Source organism: Haliaeetus albicilla, chromosome Z (genome assembly GCF_947461875.1).
Source record: "Haliaeetus albicilla chromosome Z, bHalAlb1.1, whole genome shotgun sequence".
NCBI lineage: Eukaryota > Metazoa > Chordata > Aves > Accipitriformes > Accipitridae > Haliaeetus > Haliaeetus albicilla.
Window position 1 is genome coordinate 28,168,495 of NC_091516.1, and position 21,123 is coordinate 28,189,617.

Genomic DNA, 21,123 nt, shown 5'->3' on the forward strand with positions numbered 1-21,123 from the left:
ATCTTCCAGATCATTAATGAGGATGTTGAGCAGGATTGGATCCAGGATTGGTCCCTGGAATACACTAGTTGCTGGCCTCCAACTAGACTTCACACCACTAATCACAACCCTCTGGGTCCAGCCATTCATCCAGTTTTCAATTCACCTCACTGTCTGCTCCTCCAGCCCATACTTCAACACTTTCTGTGAGGATCTTATGGGAGACAGTGTCAAAGGCCTCACTGAAGTCTACCTAGAAAATATCCACTGCTTGCTCCTCATCTACCAAACCTGTTATTTCATCAGTTTATCAAGGATGACTTTTCCTTGGTGAATCCACGATGATGACTCCTGATCATCTTCATGTGCCTGGATATCATTTCCTGGATTAGCTGCTCCATCACCTCCCCAGGGATCAAGGGGTGGCTGACCAGCCTGCAGTTCCCTGGGTCCTCCTTCTCGCTCTTCTTGAAGATCCTGTGACCACTGTTTTTCTCTAGTCCTCATGCAGTTCTTCCAATTGTCATGATTGTTTAAAAATTATGGGGTGGCCTGGCAATGATATCACCCAGCTCCCTCAACATTTGTGAGTCCATCCCATCAGGGCCCGTGGACTTATGTATGTCTGGTTTGTTTCAGTATTCCTTGACCTGATCCTCTTCCACCAAGGGTATGACTTCCTTCCTCCAGACTGTCCCCCCTGGTCTCTGGGGCCTGGAATTGAAGAAGGCACTCAGTTCTTTGGCCTTTTCCATGTCCTATGTCACCGGGTCCTCTGCCCCTTTTGTTGAGCCTCAGAGGAGGTGATACTTGAATATTGACCAGCTTTCTTGGGCCCCTCTTCCCTCTGGGTCTTACCCTGTAGGCCTCATCCAAGCACCAAGCAGATCCCCAAAGAAGCTAAAGTCTGCTCTCCTGGAGTTCAGGGCTGTGATCTTGCTTTTTGCCTTCTCCCTCCTCTCAGAATCCTGAACTCCACCATCTCGTGGTCACTGCAGCCGAGGCTGCCTTTGACGTTCACATCCCCATTGAGTCCCTCTTTGTTGGTGCATATGAGGTCCAGCAGAGCACCTCTCATTGGCTGCTCTGTCACTTGGGTCAGGAAGTTCTTGTCAATGCACTCCAGGAACCTCCAGGACTGCTTATACCCTGCTGTGTTGTCCCTCCAGCAGATACATCAGTGGTGTTGATTCTCCATAAGGATGAGGGCCTGTGAACATGAGGCCGCTCCTAGCTGTCTGTAGAGGGCCTCATCCACTTGTTCTTCCTGGTCATGCAGCCTACAGCAGACACCTAGTACAAAGTCACCCTTACCTGTCTTCTCTTTAAGCCTAACTCATAAACTCTCAGTTGGCTTATCATCCATCCCCAGGCAGAGCTCCATGCACTCCAGCTGTTCTCACACAAAGGGCAACTCCAACTCCTCATCTTCCCAGCCTGTCTTTCCTAAGAGCTTGTATCCCACTATTGCAACACCTCCAGTCATGGGAGCCACCCACCATGTTTCTGTGATCTCAACAAGATCGTAGCCCTACAACTGCACACAGATCTAACTCATTATGTTTATTTCCCATACTGTGCACATTAGTATACAGGCACTTTAGAGAGGCACCCCACCATACTGATTTCCCAGAAAGGGCTTTTGGGATTTCTCCATAACGGTGCCCTGTAAACACTTTCTTGCTTACATAAAAATGGTGGAGGTGAAACCGCTTAAGCCCCTTTTTGTTGATTTTGTGATCCCTTCCCATCATGTCACTCCCAGCTCTTTGCTCATCAGCTTTGTGTATCACGCTCTCACAGGGCTGCTGGTGACTCTCCCTCCCTCCCCCAGCATTCCTATTTTAAAGGCTTTCTTACCAGGTCAGCCATTTCAGCAAAGGTAATTTTGCCCTGCTTAGCGAGGTTGATCCCATCTCTCACAAGCAGACAGTGATCTGCAAACATGGTCCCATATCCATAGAATGCTGTCACCAACACCAGCTCTTCAGCCAGCTACTGACCTGTATTATCAGTGTCCTTCTCCCCACACCCTTTCCTCTGAATAGCAAGATTGAGGTGAGAACACCGCCTGGGCTCCCATGCCCATGACTTCTGCTCCCAGAGCTCTGTAGTCACTTTTGATACTCTCCAGGTTTCCCTTCACAGTATCACTGGTAACCATGTGAAAGAACAGCAGGCAGTAGTAGTCAGATGGTCAGACAAGCTTTGGCAGTCCCTCCACAACATCCTGGTTCTGGGCCCCAGCAGGCAGCAAACCTCTCTAGTTGATAGGTCAGGTCAAGAGGTGAATGTTTCTGCCCCTTGCTTCAAGGGGTTGCCCATTATAATCACTCACTGCTTCTTCCTGGTGGTCTTGCATGGGTTAGGGTCAGGTGATGTAGATCCTTTCCTTGAAGGCACATGTGGCTTCTCTTCAACATGGAGAGCAGTAAATCTATTTTGTAGTTGTAAGCTGTTAGGTGGGGCAGGAGCCTTACTCTTGGTGTCAGCAGTCACCAGCTTTCGTCCTTTGCCTTCTCCAGAGGTTACACTTACCTAAATACTAGGTGTGTACACTGCCTGCAGCTCTATTGCAGTTGGGGTCCAGGGTTCTTCAAGCTGTTGCATCTCAGAGAAGATCCTGTCTATCTCCTTTCCATCTTCTCTGATGCTGTGTAACCTGCTCACTTCGTTCCATAACTCCTATGTTTGGTGGCATAGCTCCTCCAAGACAGCAGACCTACAGGAAAGAAGGCCATATCTCTTGGCATCAAAGATAAACCCTTCAGCTTGGGACTTGGAGAACTGCATCCACCACCCAGAGCTCCATCTGCATCCAAGCTTCTGCTCTGGCAGGAGCAGCTACTCCAGCACCTGCCACAAAAATTACCCTATGGCATGTCACCACCATACCCAAGACTTTTTACACTGGAAAAAATTCAGCTGAGGCCACCTTCTTTACACCCTCTTGCACAAGCTGCTGCATCTGTTGGCTGTACTCTTGGCCTGGTTCTTGTATAGGCCTCTCTCATGCACCCGCTAATGGGTGCTTGACCCTCCCTAATAAGGGGTCGGTTGCAAATAAGGTTACAGACACCCTGGGTCAAGGGCTGTTCATCATGCTCCTTAGAAAATGCTGGAGCTTTCTCAGGCCCGTAACCTGGCTGCCCTTACCTCATCCTCAGGCACCCTCAGAAGGTTTCCAGGTGTTCTCAATGATCGTGGACCTTGTCCACAGAAGCTCCCAAGCAGAACCCATAGTCTGCTGCTCAGAGTAGGAAACAACAAATAAGGGAGGATTTAATAATTTGAGAACAAAACATAAAAGTGGAACCAAAATCCCCTCAGAGTCTTATAACTAAGAGCTATTTCATGCTTTTTGTCTAAGTAGCTGCAGTAATCTTCCAATCAGGATTCACTGGGAAGGGACTCTTTTGTGTGTGTTAGAATATGTGAAGATAAAACATAAATCTATCAACACGGAGCTCTAGAACAAGCACTATTATGTTTTTTTTAAATAAGTGTAATCATGAACTTACTCAACCTAAAACTCCTACTGGGGATAAGATAGTTTTCCACTAATACTTAAATCCAGTTTATAGTCAGGTTCATACATAGTCCAGTGCTGTATCTGGGATAGATCTGAATGTGCCAGGTTTCATCTGAATCTTTGAGAAGTTGTTTCTCTGGTTTTGGTGATCTCACTGTTAACACATTTAACATAACCATACTCAAACATAGTTTATCCCTTTGTTTGCTATGTACCTATACAGTTTCCATCTATTTTGTCTGTGTTCTGATGACATAATGAAAAAGAATACAGCAGAAGAGAACGAATGCAATTTATTTCAATATATAAAGGGGGCTTATAAGAAAGATAAAGAGAGACTTTTTACAAGGGCCTGTAGTGACAGGACAAGGGGCAATGGTTTTAAATTGAAAGAGGGCAGCTTTGGTTGGGTGTAAGGAAGAAATTCTTCATGATAAGGGTGGTAAGACACTGGAACAGGTTGTCCAGAGAAGCTGTGGATGCCCCATCCCTAGAAGTGTTCAATGCCAAGTTGGACAGGATTTTGAGCAACCTGACCTTGTGAAAGATGTCCCTGCCCACAGCAAGGGGTTGGACTAGATGGTCTTTAAAGCTCCTTTCCAACCCAAACCATTCTATGATTCCATGATTCTATTTCATCATCACAAACTCCTGCATGTAAGAAAGGCAAGTGATAGAATCACTAGAGGCAGAACAAGCAAGTCATTTCTTGCCTGCAACTCTCAAGTGTGGCTTTGTGAAATCTATTACTCTCCCTTACTACGGGTCTTCTTTCTGTGGTGGTGCCATTCCAGGTGGTGCCTGCAATATTATCGAATAGCATAATTTTTTTTTCCGGATTTTTTTTTTCCTGTTCACCTTGCACTAAATAGAATGCACAAACTGTGAAATTTGTAAAGCTAGCTAGTGGGAATTTCAGTTTGTTCACCCTACTTCAGAAAACATCAGTCTAAAATGCAATGATATTTTTAAGAATACCACAAGTGAAACAACAATATTATTTATATTCATAAAAATATGTTAGCCAAATACATTAGACTTCAGATAAAAATTGGGTACTTTTCACCCTCTGTAACCTACTTTTGAATAGTACTTAGCAATATGAGGAGAATACTGAACAATTGGCACATTAACAGTTCAGCTACTAGCTTTTTCTTCTGGATGGAATCTAAGTAGGTTATACAAAACTGTGTCTATTAGATTTTAAATCAATGTAGCACATCCAAATTGCATGCAGAATTTAATTCTGTAGTCCACTGTGCAATCAGACTATAAAGTTAAAAACCTATTTTAATTCTGGCTGCTGGCTGTGAATCAGGGTCTTCGCCAAGACACAGCATATCTTCCAACTGCTATGCACTGGATATCTGATCTAAATAATTCAAAAACCACATCATTCACATCATTCATGGCAGCAACAGACTCAGCACTTGCATGTTGGTATTATCAAGCTGTTTCTTCAGTGTCTTAAATTCTCACTCATTGCAGACCGATATGGATTCATTTTCTACATATAAGGATGTGTGGATGTGTGTACTAAGCACTGATGTGATTTTTTAAGTTTATTTGGAAGTTTGTTTCCAGGGGGAAAAGAACTATATTTGGAGGTGAATGAGGATAAAATATAGCTCTCTGCTTGCGTTTCGATCAGTGTGGTGCCAATCCATCCTCTCAGAGACAACCTTAAGAATGTTGGACAATTGCATATCTGCCCAACAGGTCCTTTTGTATTGGGTTTCACAGAATTGTGATGTGCCTGCCTTCCCTCATCATTATTTATTCTTCCTAATTGATTTCACATAGTAGAAAAAGGAATGATTTTTTTATATTAATCAAGGTGCAGTACCCCTTTGCAATGTCAATGTATGTGCATCCTTGAAAAGACAAGAGACAAGAAGCTTGAATCTTCCTTATTTTAAGGCCTGATTATAGGCTTTCCTCATGAAAGGAAAGTCCATACCTGGACTTGTGCAAAGCATTTGACACTGTCCCACATGACATCCTTGTCTCTAAACTGGAGAGACATGGATTTTACAGATGAACCACTCAGTGGATAAGGAATTGGCCAGATGGTCCACACTCAAAGAGTTGTGCTCAACAGCTCGATGTTCAAGTGGAAACCAGTGACAAGTGTCATTCCTCAGGGGCCAGTATTGGGACCAGCACTGTTTAACATCTTTGTTGATGACATGGACAGTGGGATTGAGTGCACCCTCAGCAAGTTTGCCAACGACACCAAGCTGTGTGGTGCGGTTGACACACTGGAGAGAAGGGATGCCATCCAGAGGGACCTTGACAGGCTTGAGAGGTGGGCCTGTGAGAACCTCATGAAGTTCAACAAGGCGAAGTGCAAGGTCCTGCACATGGGTCAGGGCAATCCCAAGCACAAACACAGACTGGGCGGAGAATGGATTGAGAGCAGCCCTGAGGAGAAGGACTTGGGGGTGTTGGTTGTTGAGAAGCTCAACGTGATCCAGCAATGTGCGCTTGCAGCCCAGAAAGCCAACCGTATCCTGTGCTGCATCAAAAGAAGCATGGCCAGCACGTTGAGAGAGGTGATTCTGCCCCTCTGCTCTGCTCTTCTGAGACCCCACTGGAATACTGCATTCAGCTCTGGGACCCCCAGCATAAGAAGGACATGGACCTGTTGGAGCAAGTCCAGAGGAGGGTCATGAAGATGATCAGAGGGCTGGAGCACCTCTCCTATGAGGACAGGCTGAGACAGTTGGGGTTATTCAGCCTGCAGAAGAGAAGACACCAAGTAGACCTTATAGCAACTTTCCAATACCTAAAGGAGGCCTACAAGAAAGCTGGAGAGGGACTTCTTACAAGGGTCTGTAGTGATAGGACAAGGAGTAATGGCTTTAAACTGAAAGAGGGCAGGTTTATATTAGGTGTAAGGAAGAAGTTATTCACTGTGAGGGTGGTGAGGCACAGGGACAGGCTGCCCACAGAGGTTGTGGATGCTCCATCCCTGGAAGTGTTCAAGGCCCGGTTGGATGGGGAAGGTCAGAAGGAATGGTGAAGCATACCTTGAAGTAAAGATGTCATTGGAGGTAAATCATTTTTGAGGCCTCAGTATCTCAACTGTCTCATTGAAGTTCCAGGGGGAAGGCAAGGCAGATGTGCAGCTTCCCACTGAGCTGAGGTTTCAGCGTTATGAGTATCAGATATGCAGGATTAATGCAGGTAGTTTTTTTTTAAGTTTGCCATAACTTTAATATCAGGGACTACATATTACCTTGGTCTGAAAAGTTTTGAACAGAGTGCTAAGAATGTACAAGGTGCCTACCTTTCACTACAAGCAAATAAATTCTCAGTAGTAAGCTGAGTAAGTTCCCGGTACCTTTTATGTCTTAATGACAAACAGGCTATGTACACAGGATAACCTAAATGAGAAGGCGGTTTAAATATAACCTTCCCCATGTGGTAAATTGGAAGAATTATTTGGCTGTGCATCACTGTTGGCCCTAATTTAAAGGTCAGGTTCTCCAGGCTCTGAAACACTTAATTGCTCATTTACTTTAAAAGTTGAAAATGTGTTGAACAGCATTAAGGGGTAAGAATATGAGATCGATCATAAACACCCAAATCTAGTCCCTACTAAGCCCTAAGTGAATATCCTAGTTGTTAATAACTCCCCTCCACATAAAGCCAGAGTATTTTTGACTGTATAATCAAGGATGCCTTCTCATTTCATTGTCTTGCATAAAAGCACAAACTGGAAGTAAAACAACTGTAAAGTGCAACTATTTATAGGATCATTCAGTAGTTTTTAATCCTCAGAGATTTTTTTTAATTAAATGCTGAATTTAAAATGAGAAAAATGAAACACTAGGTTAAAACTATGTCACTTTTTAGACAAATATTTCCTTACAGAATGGGAAATTACTTGCAATATTTGAATGCAGTCCCCAAGCTGAGTTTATTATAGCATATTAACTACTCCATCAGTTCTACTCCTGCAAGCATGAGACCCTTAAGGAATTCAATTCAATGCCATAAAAATTTACTTCTTGTCTTGTGTTCACAAGGAAACATAAAACATTCTTTGTGCTTTAAATGACCATCCTCATATATGAATCATTAAAGATTGCCTTCGGATTGATCTGTCTCTGCATCCACTATGGCATAGATTTTAGGCTTCATAACTGAAGTATATTACTTAAATTGCTTTTTTTCTAATAGGGAAAGTATAGGGATTTTTCACTTTGAGCAAAAGGGATCATAATGTAGGTATGATGTGGGTCTTTTGATCATGGGTACTATCACATCTGAATTATTTTGTAAGATTGTTTTCAGATTGCATCTTTTGACATCATTACTTTTCTCTTGTAACAACGTACTTTGGAAATCAAAAGCTGGATAGAAGGTCATTTCTTTGTTGAAATACAATCATATTTCTTTTGGTGACGGGACAACCATTTAATAAACATAGTCAGGGAAAAAAGGTGTAGAAGAACAACCACCAGTGAAGAGCTGCAAGTAAAGCTGATTTCTCATAAAAGCACCCAGAAATCACCCCTGTTCGAATAGAACAAAGGAATAATTACATTTATTTTCTTTCTTTTCTCATAACAATTCTATGCAAAATGTGTGGATTTTAAAAGTACAAGAAATTCAGTCAGTCCCACCGAGTTGCACAACTGTGTCTTATTTGTAATTCCAACAGAAGAAAATACCAGCAGAGCCTGTGGTCATGTTTCTTACATATGGTGTGATTGTCTCAAGTGCAAATCATAATTAAAACATAAAATCCCCTAAGCTTCCCATAAAGGAGGGCAAGGAATAGTTTTCACATCACACTGGTATTTTATGGTTATATTTTCTTCATCCTGAATAAAAAGAATAATTTTTAAAAAAAAGAATTCACAAATTAAAAGTTAGAAATAGATTATGTGCAGTTCATTGGAGTGTTTCATTTAGAGAATTTCAAAGCATTTTTATGTTTAAAAAAATCTATATTGAATCTGCATTTTGAAATTGGGTTAGAGCATAATATTTGTAAATCTCTAGTACATCGTACAACACCAGTACTAAAAATCTCTGGAGAAAAAAAGATGAAATAATTTAGGGAACTGGCTATGGGCCAGTTCTTTCAAATACTCTCCAATGTTCACTACAAAATCATAGACCATGAGTTTGAAAGTCTGTAATGTTATTAAGTGGAATGTCTATTATCTCCTCACATATTAGGCATGACTTCAAAAAAGAATTTCTTTCTGAGGAGGAAGGGTGCCAACCGCTGTAATCTTTCTCTTCTGCATTGGCCAAAGCAATGAAAAGAGTTCTGCTTTGCTGTTTAATCTTCCAGCATATCTTGGACAGAAATAGAATGTCACTTTATTTACTTTGTCAATTCAGTGTTTTTAAGTGCCCTTTCCTGATGGATACAAGACATCTTTCTCCCTTTTTCCCATGGTAAGGCCATACAGGTCAGTTCTGATAATCTGATGCATCAAAACTAATGTTGGCATCTTCTTAAAAAAAAAAAAATTACTCTTAGCAACAACTATGAGCAGATTTGTTTTCTGAAACTAAATGTATATAGTTCTACTTTAGATGCCAGATTTTGGACAGTAGGTATCTAAATTCCATCAGCAATCCAGCTCCTCTGGAGGAAAAAAAAGTTGGATACCTGGACTAGTAGGAAAACAAGCTTATCTCGTTTAGGGAATGAAAGAACAGATTTGAACTATGTGAGGAATTGCCATTTTGTTAAATTGTCATTTTGTAAGACATTTCGTTTAGGCAGGAGCGAGTTACCTGCTGTATTGCTTCCATGGCAAATTAAGTGGAAGTCAGGGAATCATGCTATCAAAATGCCCCAAACAGGACTTTATTGGTATGTTGCAAAATATTTTCTAAACTGAAGCCTAGCAGAAAGATGATAAAAATACTATCTTCATCTGGCACTATTCAGTTTTCATAGGGTGGGAGTATGCTGCCTTTGAAGGAAGTCATAATCACAAAGTTTCAGTCTGGTAAAGTGGGCAGTTTTATGCCTATGGAGGTTCATTCATATGAGGTTCATGATTCATGACAGAGGCTGCTGAATATACTGTTCCCAAGTTAGTGGCCGAGAATCTCCTGTGTTCTAGGTTACAACTCTAATCACAAGACTCAAGGAGCCATCTCTTTTCGCCAAAATCTAAAATTAGGAATCTGTGATTTCAAAAAATGTGTGCTAAAGTTGTATGTGTAACAAATGCATTTGTCTTTGCATAGTGGATAAATCATCATTCCACCTGCAAGTCCCAGTTATTTTGCTCACAATAGTCTGTGAAGTTACTTGTTTTACATGCATTGGATTTGGGGTATGCATCATAGATTTAGCCTTTAATTGCCTGGCACAGTCTGTATTTGTCCCAGCTGGGTTACACAATTGGGAACTTTGATCTGATACCTTCTAACATTTATAGATTCCTAAAGAGTAAATCTCTATGTCTTGATAGGACTGATTTCAGTTCACACAAAGCTTAACTCAGCTATGATTACTTTATGAAGGGAGGGAGCTTGCTATTACTGTTTCTATTTCTGATTACAATCACTTCAAGTTTTTCATCTCACAAAGACATTGAACAGGCTTGCTGTAGAATTGCAGACCAATGAGATGTTAAAAAAAAAGTACTTAGACTAGAAAACTGCATAAATCAAATGATGACAACAGGAAGTTTCTGAACAGTGGTGCTTCAACAGATGTATACTCCTGTAGTTAGGGAACCACTTCTTGATACTTAAAAAAAAAAAAAAAAAACAAAAAAAACCCCTCCATATCTTTCACATGGAGTGTGCTTTACATGCTGTTTGAACTTATGATATGATATGGTTTCTGATAACTTTAATTCAGGAAAGGAAAGTGGTGGCTGCTTACAAAGCCTCGGGACTTAACTCTGCTTTCACTCAATGCTTACAAAAGCAAATTTCTTATGCTTTCTGTGTGTGTTAGCCTGAGAGAGACCCAATTTCTGAAATGAAATTTCAGGTTTGGATACTGCAGGTTTTTTAAGGAAAATTAAACTATGATGAGAAAACAGGATGGTTTTCATCCTAGGATCTTTGGAAATATTTTCTGAAGTTCTGTAATTTCAGATTCGTCCAATTCCATGTATTTTTTCATAAACGTCATATACTTTTCGTACTTTTTCATGCACTTCACTTTCATGTACCATTTCCAAAGGAAATTAGAGCTTTATTTAAATCTTAGATTCTCCAGCTGATGTTTTTAGGAAACTTGTTCTTAGTGATTAACCCCTTTTTTCATTCTTAGTTTGAAGGATGGAAAATTGCATAGTTCTGAACCACTTATATTTACGGTGATGGCACCATTTTGTTAAGAACAGCCTTCTTGATTAAATCAAATTTCCAGCTGATGTTTTTTTAAAGACCCTAAAAAAACGGGCTTCAGAATTTCTATCATATATGACCTACTAATCTGTAACTCAAAGTATGTTGGTGCTCTTCAGGGTGTCAGCCTTTCCAAGTTGATTCTCTTTACCATAGAGTGAATCTACATTTTTACCTGTGCTCTGACACTTTGTTTCATGTTCCCACCTGCTTGCACCATCCTTGCTTCTATACAGGAGGTCAGGTTATTTTTCTTATAATCCTCTGCTGTCAGCTCTCATGGCTGCCCACCAAGAGGGCTGGAGGTTTTAACTCTTCGTATGTTGCCTTTTTGTGAGGGAAGCAGGTCACAATGCAGGGAAGGAGTGCTTACACAGTGAGTGAGCAGTAAGTGCAGTGTTGTCACCTCTCCAGTATCCCAGGAAAAAGCACATCTGGGGCCATACTGCTCCTTGATGAAAAGAGGAAGTGCAGAGGTAGACTCTCCATTCAAGAGGAATCTGTATTAAAGTAGAAGACAACAGGAGGAGCCAGGCATAGAAAGAACAGAGATCCACAGTGTGGTCTAAAACCCCATGTAAACTCATTTTAATCCAAACACATTGACATATGCCTTACAAGCTTCTTTGTGAAGTGGAAGTCCTACACAACAGGGATATTTACAGTCAAAGTCAAATGAGTAGAGAACATATGCACTCCATATGTCAGGCCTTCTATATTCTCCTATGCACCTCTATACTTCTTTCCCATTCCCATTCATTGTCTCTTCTAAAGACATGTTTGCTGTAGGTATAAAGACTAGATAGTTACATCGTATTTGAAATTCAATTGCATAATGAATATCCTGCAGTCTCATTTGGGCTTCCTCACTGCAGAGAAGTATGGGCAACTTTTAACAATAGTGTGAAATAAACAGGGGTTTGGTCATTGTTCTCCCAAAGCAGCTGCCATAAGCTAACAATGACTTAGATACTATGCTGCTTCTGATAATTCTTTGCAGTTGCTGCAGGGCTAAATCTCGTTTATCTTCTGTCATAAAATATGAGTCATGAAGATTCTCTGATTTTCATTGCCGAAATGATCAACAATGACTTATCCTGTAAAACATTCTGACTCAGCTAATTTAAAACACTGTTACAATTTTTAAGTAAGAAAACTGCTATAGTGTAGAAGCTTTCATACATCAAAAGATACATGTTCTAAATTAGACCCCACTGTTTTGTAAGACATTAAGAACAGCAATGTTTCATCCAGAACAGTCCTGAGGAATAGGCTTTTTGATATCAAGGGGTAAGGTTCACGTACTAATATTCCATGTAATATTACTATTTATTTCTGCTGTTGGGCCACTTTTTGCAAGTGCTAACATTAACACAGAGGAGGAATATTAAAATGGTTACTATTTAAACTCCTGGAAGATCAGTATGAACAAAAGTAAAATGGTTTCTTCAGGTGGACTTAGAACCAGAGAAATTTGTTTGTTTGTTTTATTGCCTGGTCCTGTGTAGCATCAATAAGGTGAGTTGAAACTGTTGGGATATTCTAGCTAAAATCAAAAAAACTGACAACACAAATGCTCCCAGTTACATAAAATGAACCATGAGTTAAATTCTGCTAACTCACTGATAGGAAGAGGCCTTCATTTCACCTAGAAGTGTGGGTCTCCCTCAAATCCAGACTGCCAATGCACTTCTTGTTTTTGTTAGGAAATCCCACAGAGTTGATGGTTTGAATGACCTTCTGTCATGCAGTATGTGGGAACTGAAATAAAAACTTTGGAGGTGAGGGACCCCAACATGATCAATGTGTTTTTCTAGAACAGTGTTTTCCAATTTGTCTGTGATGGTTTCAGCAATTCATGTCCTTCAAACCTGTCCAAAACAACCTGCAGTGATTTGTTGTCTAGCTCATTTGTTTGACCCTTGGCTGAAGTTGCAATGTTCCCTCAAGTCTGTTTTTCTACTTTATTGTTTCTTTTTGAATTTCAGACTTATCAATGAGTCTTTGAGGGACCAGTTGCTGGTTACCATACAGAAGACTTTCACATACACCCGAACGCAGGCACAGCACCTCTTCATTATCCTCATGGAGTGCATGAAGAAGAAGGAGCTGGTATGTTCACTTTTTCATTAGAGGCAAAGAGAGAGCTCAATGCGTTGTTTTGATCAAGTCTTTCAGGTCCCTGTTGAATGATTTCACAAATATGATCACTGTGATCCAGACTCTAAAAGGATATTGTATCATGGTGACTTTTGTTTGCTTTAATCTGTATTTTCTCATTTAAAGTGATTAATCCAACGGATCTGTTCCCTTTGTAAATTCCTCTACATTTCCTTTGACAGGACAAAATCCAGCTAGTAGAGTATGGATATTACTACTTTTCAGTCATCCTCAGGCATATCATGATTAAAATTCCACCTCATTCAACTACAGAAAACCTCAGAAGGAAGTGCAATTGTTTATCTGTCACTTGGATCATATTTTAAAGATGCTGTAGAGTTGCACGAGGATCACTAGGACTATTATTTTATTGTGAAGATGTGTGACAGGAAAAGAAAACAGCTTGTCCCCAAGGCTTCTATTCTGCAGTGGCAATGCTGTCCCTTTAACAGATACTTATACTTGATTGAAGAGCACAAGATCGTTCAACAGTTTCTTGGAGCTCCATGAGGCTGCTTTTGCAGAAGCATTTTTGAAGCAAAATCACATTGTAAAAAACGGGATTCAATTCCAGGGATTTTTATTTCTTAAAAACTGACGGAATAGACATGCTTCCATTTTGTAACTTAATCTTTCTTCTAAGCTTTGTTTTTGGTTCATCTCGCAGCTTCCTGGAATTCCAGGCTGATAGCAGTCTGCAACACTTTGTGTAGGGTAATACTCAAGAGGAAAGATTGACTCAGTTGTTTTACAGAATTTTCATTTTCTGAAACTGTTTGAGATTTTTGTGACTTCGTCCTCTGCAGTGCCTTTTCATTTTAGTTGAAAATATGGCATACAGTAATTAGTACCACTGGAGGGGAATGGGGAAAAATGGTTAGGAAGTGTTTAAAAAAAGGCTGTCCTTCTGGACAGAGCTGTGCAAAACGGAAGATATTTCTTTGTATGGTTTAACTTGCCAAAAGTGCAGTGTTCTCTTCAGTAACCAGCAGTTCATGCATCCATCAAAAAGTTGTCAGCCTTCCTTGTGGATAACTATTCATTTACATGTACCACAATCACCTGGCATGTACCTTGGACAATGGCAGAGAAGAGAGGATCCCAAAAACAACTTTTCAGGGAAGACATGGCAGCAGATCCACTATGCCGTTGCAATGTAGGTTGTTGATGGAACTGGACATACAGCAGTCCCTGCTGCCTTTTTCCTCCCACAATCAGAATTCAAACTGTTTAGCAGACTTTAAACACCCTTAGCTATTCAGAAGCGATCGGTGCAGCCCATAAGGTATAGACTAGTCATGCCTTCCCTAGGTGAACTACATCAAGATAGAGAGTTCTTTTTTCTTTCTTTTATTTTTTTTTTCCTCCAAAATCTCCTTTCCATTAAAGACTCTCAGAGAAATATATCGTGCTACAGAAATACTTTTCATATTCATTTATGATTGTCATGATGTACCATGACCTCCACAGCACTTGAGTTTGCTTTACATGTGTAGTACATATGTGTCTCAGTCTACCTTAATGTTGAATTTGCTGTAACATTTCTTATCAATGATTAGCAGAGAGAACCTCCTTAGGGAAACAGCATTAATTCTTTTATGCCCATTTCTGTTAATGTAATAATAAAGTAATAGTAATAGTAAGAATATGTACATATAGGACCTACTTGTGAAGCAGTGTTCTGCATGCAAACATAAAAAACATACTTAATGATAGAAGATGGAAGAAAGGAATGAGGAACAGAGGGGAAAGAGAGGGACACCAAAAGGGAGGGAGCAAGGGGGAGGCAGGAGGACAGAAAGGTAGGAAGGAACAAAGAATAGAAAGTAGAGGCAGATGTTGAATTATCAAGACTGGAAAAATGCAAGACTGGAAGAAACTCTGCTACTGCAAAGTTAACTGTGAAGTTTTTGTCTGCAGTATTCACATCAAGATTTTTATTCCAAGCAAGACTGTGCATTTGTTACAAGTTTCTTTGCAAACATGTAACCTCTGTCACCACTGACATTCTTTACCTGCACATCTTGTGAAGAGCTATTAGCCAGGAGATAGTTTGCCAAAATTAGGTGTTCTGAATTTGGATTTGTACCACTAACCCAACCATATATAAAGAGAATACATTAAAACAAGTGTTTCTCTTTGGTACCTCAGTTGTACTGAGAGTGTTAATTTTAACAGTGGTAAACTAGAAAGATTTTATGTATGAGGTGTGGTTGCTAGGCTAATGGTGTCCTTTAAGACTCATAACCTTGTACATGAATGTAAAAGAAAGGTGATACTCATAATGATGAAGATAGCATTACCAGAGGAGATGAATGACCTTGGAGGTGTGAAGCATTCCCAGGAGTGAGTAGTGACTTCACTGGTTCTACAAAGCCAGATGTTCCATATTTCTATATCTGTCCCTCTTGTCCTTCCTCAGGCTTGACCTTCTGATCTAGTTGTGCATAAGACAAAACAGCTGATGAACTGACTTCATCATTAGTCTGATCTCTCCTCTCCCTAAAGAAACAAATAGAAGGAAAATGCAAAAGATTGTCTCAGAGAAATCAGCAGCAGCCAAATTTATCATGCCTGTTTTCCCTAAGTTCATGCCTAGTGTGCCAGACTGTCTGACTTAGTGGCTGCTGAATTCATAGGGAACAAAGTAGACAGAGGCTTGTCATATTACAGTGTGCTGCTAAACAATTAAGTGCAAACAGACAGGAAGATGCTCTTCTAGTAAAGTACATAAATGCAGATGAATCACAGATGTGGAGAGAGAAAATAAAATGCAAGTTAATCTCTTGAAAGGAATAAAAAGCTATCTTCTAAATAATTTTTCCTACTCTACCTACTTAGAATGTGTAAAAAGACTGGCATTTCTTTTATAAATTTGACATAAGTGTGGTGGCCAGGGAAAAAGCATAATCATAACAAAGATTATTCCCCTCACAGAACACCAGATTTTTCAAGTTCTGACATTTTGGACTTCACTCTTAAAGAATGGTCTGTGAATTGTATGCCCAGGGACCGTCATTATTATGGTGTGCAATGTTCCATTTATTCGATAAAGTGTAAGTTCATTTGTTGAATAAAATCTGAGTACACAAGCTGGATGATAAGGTGAGACCATAGCAGAGGAAAGATCTAAGTCTGTTAGGTTTGCAAGACAGAGCAAATTCCACTTCTCAATTTAATGAGTGGTTTTTATTAAATCATAAGCTTAGCTGTGTTGATACTGCAAGTATCAGACTTTATATTCAGAAATGTATTTGGACTAAGGTGCTTAATGAGGTCTATATATAAAAATCTATTTAAAATTAAGTAGAGTATGTAGGTCTGTATCTATAACTGTAGATTACAAGGGTAGGAGAGTGTTTTGTATATAATTCATGGTGAGTCTCTACTGTCACATTTACCTAGAATTCTTTAAAAAAGTTTATGCTAAGAAGTTCCTAAAATAGGACCATGAATGCCCACCAAAGCTAAGTGGGCAGGAGGCAGTATTGTAAAGTCCAATCCACACTTTTTTTCAAAAAGCACCATGAACATTTTTTCTACGTGTTCTCATCTCCTGCATGCAGCTCATGAGAAGCTAAAACAGCCCATTTGATTATATCTTGCCTGCCAGTAAAAAAAAAAAAAAAGAAATTGAGAGGGAATTTAAGAAAAGAAAGAATTTTTTGCTTAGGACATTTGCATTCCATATCAATTAGTCCAAAGCTACAATAAGATGGAATTCCATAAATGAAAAAAAAAAAGAAAGAAAGAAAAAAAAAGATAAGTAGAATGAGGCAGTCTTCAAGGATGTTTTTTGATCTTTCATTCTATTGTGGTTACCTTGCTGATCTCAGAATACAAAGAGCAGGTGAGGACACTGCCTGAGGACTCATTCTGGCAGGGATATTTCCCACTGGAACCCCAGCTTGGCCCCAGAGTCAAGTGGCAGCAAGGAAGGGAATCCCTCAGATAGCAGGCTAGGAGAGTTCACGTCAGATAGTTGCTGAAAACACGTTGTGTTGGGTTACAGTTCAGAAATCCGTTTCCAGCTGTGCGAAGGAGTATTTATTTCTGTCTCAGTAAATAAATTAACCTTATTATTTTCCCTTAAAGACAGTAAATTTGGTGTTTGAGTTTTCTGACAAATACAGGCTGCTCCATTCTTTTAGGAGTAGTTAATCATTTCACAGCTTAGACTGGCATGTTGCAGGAGCGCTTTGTTCACAAATCACAATGTGAATTTCTCAGAAGCCAGAATGCCTTTTCCAACAAGCTGTGTGGATCCATCTGTGGAGCTTCATTGGGCAAGCACTGGGAAAGGCCACTTTGGCAAGCCAGAAAGTTCCGTGTCCCTGAAAACAACCACACCTTGTTGCAGTGAGATACATTTGACATAAAACTAATGCTTGCAAAATTGTGCTTTGAAAGTGAATAGGCCTAATCTCATATCCATTTAATAGAAAAGGCATTTGCCATGAATCAGGATAGGTCCCGTCTGAGTACCTTAGTAATCAAAAAATGGCACATTAACACCCACAATAAAGACTCTGTACTGCCTGCTGGTTAAGTTTGTTTTCTTATTACTACCATAACCATTTTCTGCTAGATTTGTTTCCTTGGATATTTGAAAGTTCAGTTACTACAATAAGCAAACTGATAGTGCCATTGCCTACTGCTGCATTACAAGACGGGTTTGCAGAATGAAGAGTATATGGATGGTGGGCACAGGTTTGTGTGCATCCATGAATTCCTGGAACTCATTTCCACATGGAGACAACACATACAATTTAATCAGTTTCTTGCTAAAAGAGAAACAATAAAATCCCATCTCTATCTCATGTCATTGAGTAATGGATATTTTTTACTTGCCTCTCCTTTTCTTTGTTATTCCTGTATGGTCGCTGTGACAAACATAATGGCTGCTTGGGTATAGTGTTCTACATTGCGTGTTTTTCTTTCAAACAGACGGATCCCAATTGTCTAGAAAAGCACAGTGCATGAGCAGGCTGTGTTGCAAGGTTAACGTTCATACATCAATATTATCTTACTAATGCAGAGCTTTGACTCAGCTTATTGGTTACTTACCCAAAGTACTGGGAAGCTGTTGAGTGATTTAGCAGTTTCTTTTCTATTTGGACTATGAATAAGACTTATTCCTCCTCGGTGGTTTCAATTTTGTCTGACTGAAAAGGCTGGAGAAACCTGTCCATGTTTCTGGAAGAGTTTATACTGGTAAGAGCTTGTCTGGATCATATACTGGCTGCAGAAAACATAGTGCTTTTCGGCTGGATATGCAGGATCAGTGAATTTGTATGCTAATTAAACACCATCTGCAACAGTTTATTAGCATATGCATAGATATGTTCTGAATTAAATATTAGCTAAATCAGATGGACTTTTAAGAACATACCAGTATATTGTCACTTCATTTGTTTGGCCCTTCCCAAAGATTATAAAGTTCATTCAGATCCATTTTTTAAAAGAAATTTGGCTTCAAAAACAAATAAATTATTTCAGCTAAGATTCTTTAATGCTGATGGAATCTTTTTTTATAGAGGAGGCAGAAGAGGGCTTGGTGACTTCTCAAGCAGTAAAAATCAACTGTAGTTCCTGCAGAAGTATAGTTGCTGTGAACAGCCTGTAATTTGGCAGTAGAGATCTGGTGCAGGAAAGCATCATGTAACTACTGGCCTGCTGGCTGCTGAAACAAATCATCTCTCCCTTGGAAACACTCTGTTAGATTTCCAGCATAAAGTGTACAGATGCTAATTAGTCCTCTGCATCCAAATGAAGGTGACAGTCCTCTTCAGCAGTGACTGTACCAACTCTTCTAATTTTTTCATGAAGGTTAAATCTCCTACCCAGTCAATGCAAATCAATAGGATTAGTCTAGTATGTAGGCCCTACCTTTGTAAGTAAGCATTAAGATGATGATTAAAGGGTAGTTTTAAATTCTGCAAACTTCATTTGATTTCTTTTGCTGAAGAGATAAAACCATGTTTGTTTTTTTCTGCTGCTAAGAAGTCAGATGAAGTTAGCTGGGCTTTGCCATTGACTCCATAAAGAATGAGATCTAATCCTAAAACTGGTGTTTTCATTTCAGTAATTCAGAGAGCAAGTTCCACAAGCAAAGCAGCTATATACATTAAGGAAAAAAAAAAAAAAAAAAAGAAAGAAGAAAAGAAAAGACAAAGGCAGTTGTTGTATTACACTGAAGCCCTGTAAAGCTTTTGATCCTACCAGCTGCTTTTCAACTGCTGTCAGGTGAGGTAGGGCTTCTGCTAACAGAAAGCACAAGAATGTCAGACCTACCATAGAAGCAAAAGTGTGCAATTTAGGCAGTTATTTGGTCCATCTTGAACCTCTGCTGTGCCATCTTCAGCAGAAATCTGTAAAGACCAATATTCCTTTTGTTGCTTACATTCAGTAAGTAGACATTTTCTGTTTTATTTAGTTCATACTGCCGCACAATTATCGCAGATGGAGTCACCTAGTAGATACTAATGCAACTTGCTACAAATCTCTTCTCTTCCTACATATTCTGTGATTAAAATTGCAGCTACAGATATTAAATTTAGAATGTTTCTTTTCCCTCTAAAAATATAAACTTGTGAAAATATCCATTACCCCATTTATACTATTAACAAGTAATTCTGGGAAATGCACACTGAATCATTATACAGCTCTACAATTGTCCCAGTAATGAAAGTGAAGGCAAAACAGTCCTGTGTGATACAGCAATTTCCACATTAGATAATATAGACCAATTTTTGCAATCCAGAGAATCAGAAGGGTTCAATGCCATTTATAAACTCCACAATACTGTTCAGAACCCTTTCTTAGTCCCCGGCTCCTTTGTGTCTTGGGTGTTGTAATTTCTTTTGCCTTTCTTAGAAAATATAATTACTCTTTCTGTGGCTCCAGATGGGGCATCGAGACCTATTAATTACTGCTATAATGTCTTAGTCATAGACAAGGAGCTCACTGTATGAGATGCAGGTTCTGTGTAGATACACCAGTAACTGCAAATTTACAGTCTTATAGGAATACCTTACACTAAGTGAGTTGCCTTTTCCAAGTATTACCTACTCAGTCTCACCGCAAACCAGCTAGGACACTAATGGTTTGTGGCTGGTTTTGCTGTTTGGTTTCTGTCTGTTATCATGATGTTGTTAACCTAAATACAGAATAGGCATATGCCTGCATCGTCTACAGCAAAGCAAGCTGGGATCCATGTACTGTCAGACTATTTGAAAATATGTTGCAAAGCCAAACTAGATACTGAAGTTTAAGATGGAGCAAGAGTCTCCGACTTCAATGCTGTTGCCACCCAACCAAGTCACCATACTTCCTTTTAAGGTCAGCATTTTCAGTTTGGATTAGAAGACATACGTGTGCATGTAAGTCCTGCAGACAACATTGTTTAGGGCAATGACTTGCAAGGCATAATTTTTCAGTATATACAGCAGTGGGAATGACCAAACTGAATTGTTCTTCTCTTAAAGTAACAGAATATTAGGTCTATCCATCTCAGTGATGAGGTTTTTACATCATTCTTGGCTTTGCTATTAAACTTTGCCTTGAAAAAAATTCAGGTTTACATTGCTTAGTATCCATGAGCAAGAGATGGGTTACAAGTTAAATTATCTCACTAGAAGCCCAGAATGACATTAGCTTGCTTGGCTGTTTTTTACAGAAATTGTCCTACTCAGGACTGTTAGTTTAGAAGGAGAGCAGGGACATTGCAGATCCAACATTAGGTGCCAAAAGGAGCCTATTTATTCAAGAGTAAAACTGTCTAAGACTGTGATTTGCTGACAGTTCTTAGTTTCCCAGAATGAGCTAACAGGGCTTGTGTGGGGACACCCACTCACATAAAGACCAGAAATAACTGAGACTCTAAATATAAAACAAAGCTCAAACGTTATGCACACAGGTCTTACTCAGAAGGTCAGACACACACATAGAAGTTGACTCTAACCCCTCTAGTCCATGGTATGGGTGCCTGCTCATCTGTCAGTTAGAAGAAGAGAGCTTTCTGGAAGAACTACCCATTTGATGGGGTTACATGGCAGCTAAAATCTCCTTTAAAAACATTTTATTCAGGCTTCTCCTCAGTATGT

The 21,123-nt window shown here is 39.7% G+C and overlaps 1 protein-coding gene across 6 annotated transcripts in view; it reads left to right on the forward strand.

Moving 5' to 3' along the window:
- TRPM3 (transient receptor potential cation channel subfamily M member 3) overlaps window positions 1-21,123 on the forward strand; it is a 463,193-nt gene that overhangs the window by 360,867 nt on the left and 81,203 nt on the right. For all 6 annotated transcript variants that reach the window (XM_069777358.1, XM_069777355.1, XM_069777356.1 and 3 more), the window contains exon 8: window positions 12,847-12,970. In XM_069777358.1, coding sequence (XP_069633459.1) covers window positions 12,847-12,970 — 124 coding nt within the window. The remainder of the gene's footprint in view (window positions 1-12,846; window positions 12,971-21,123) is intronic.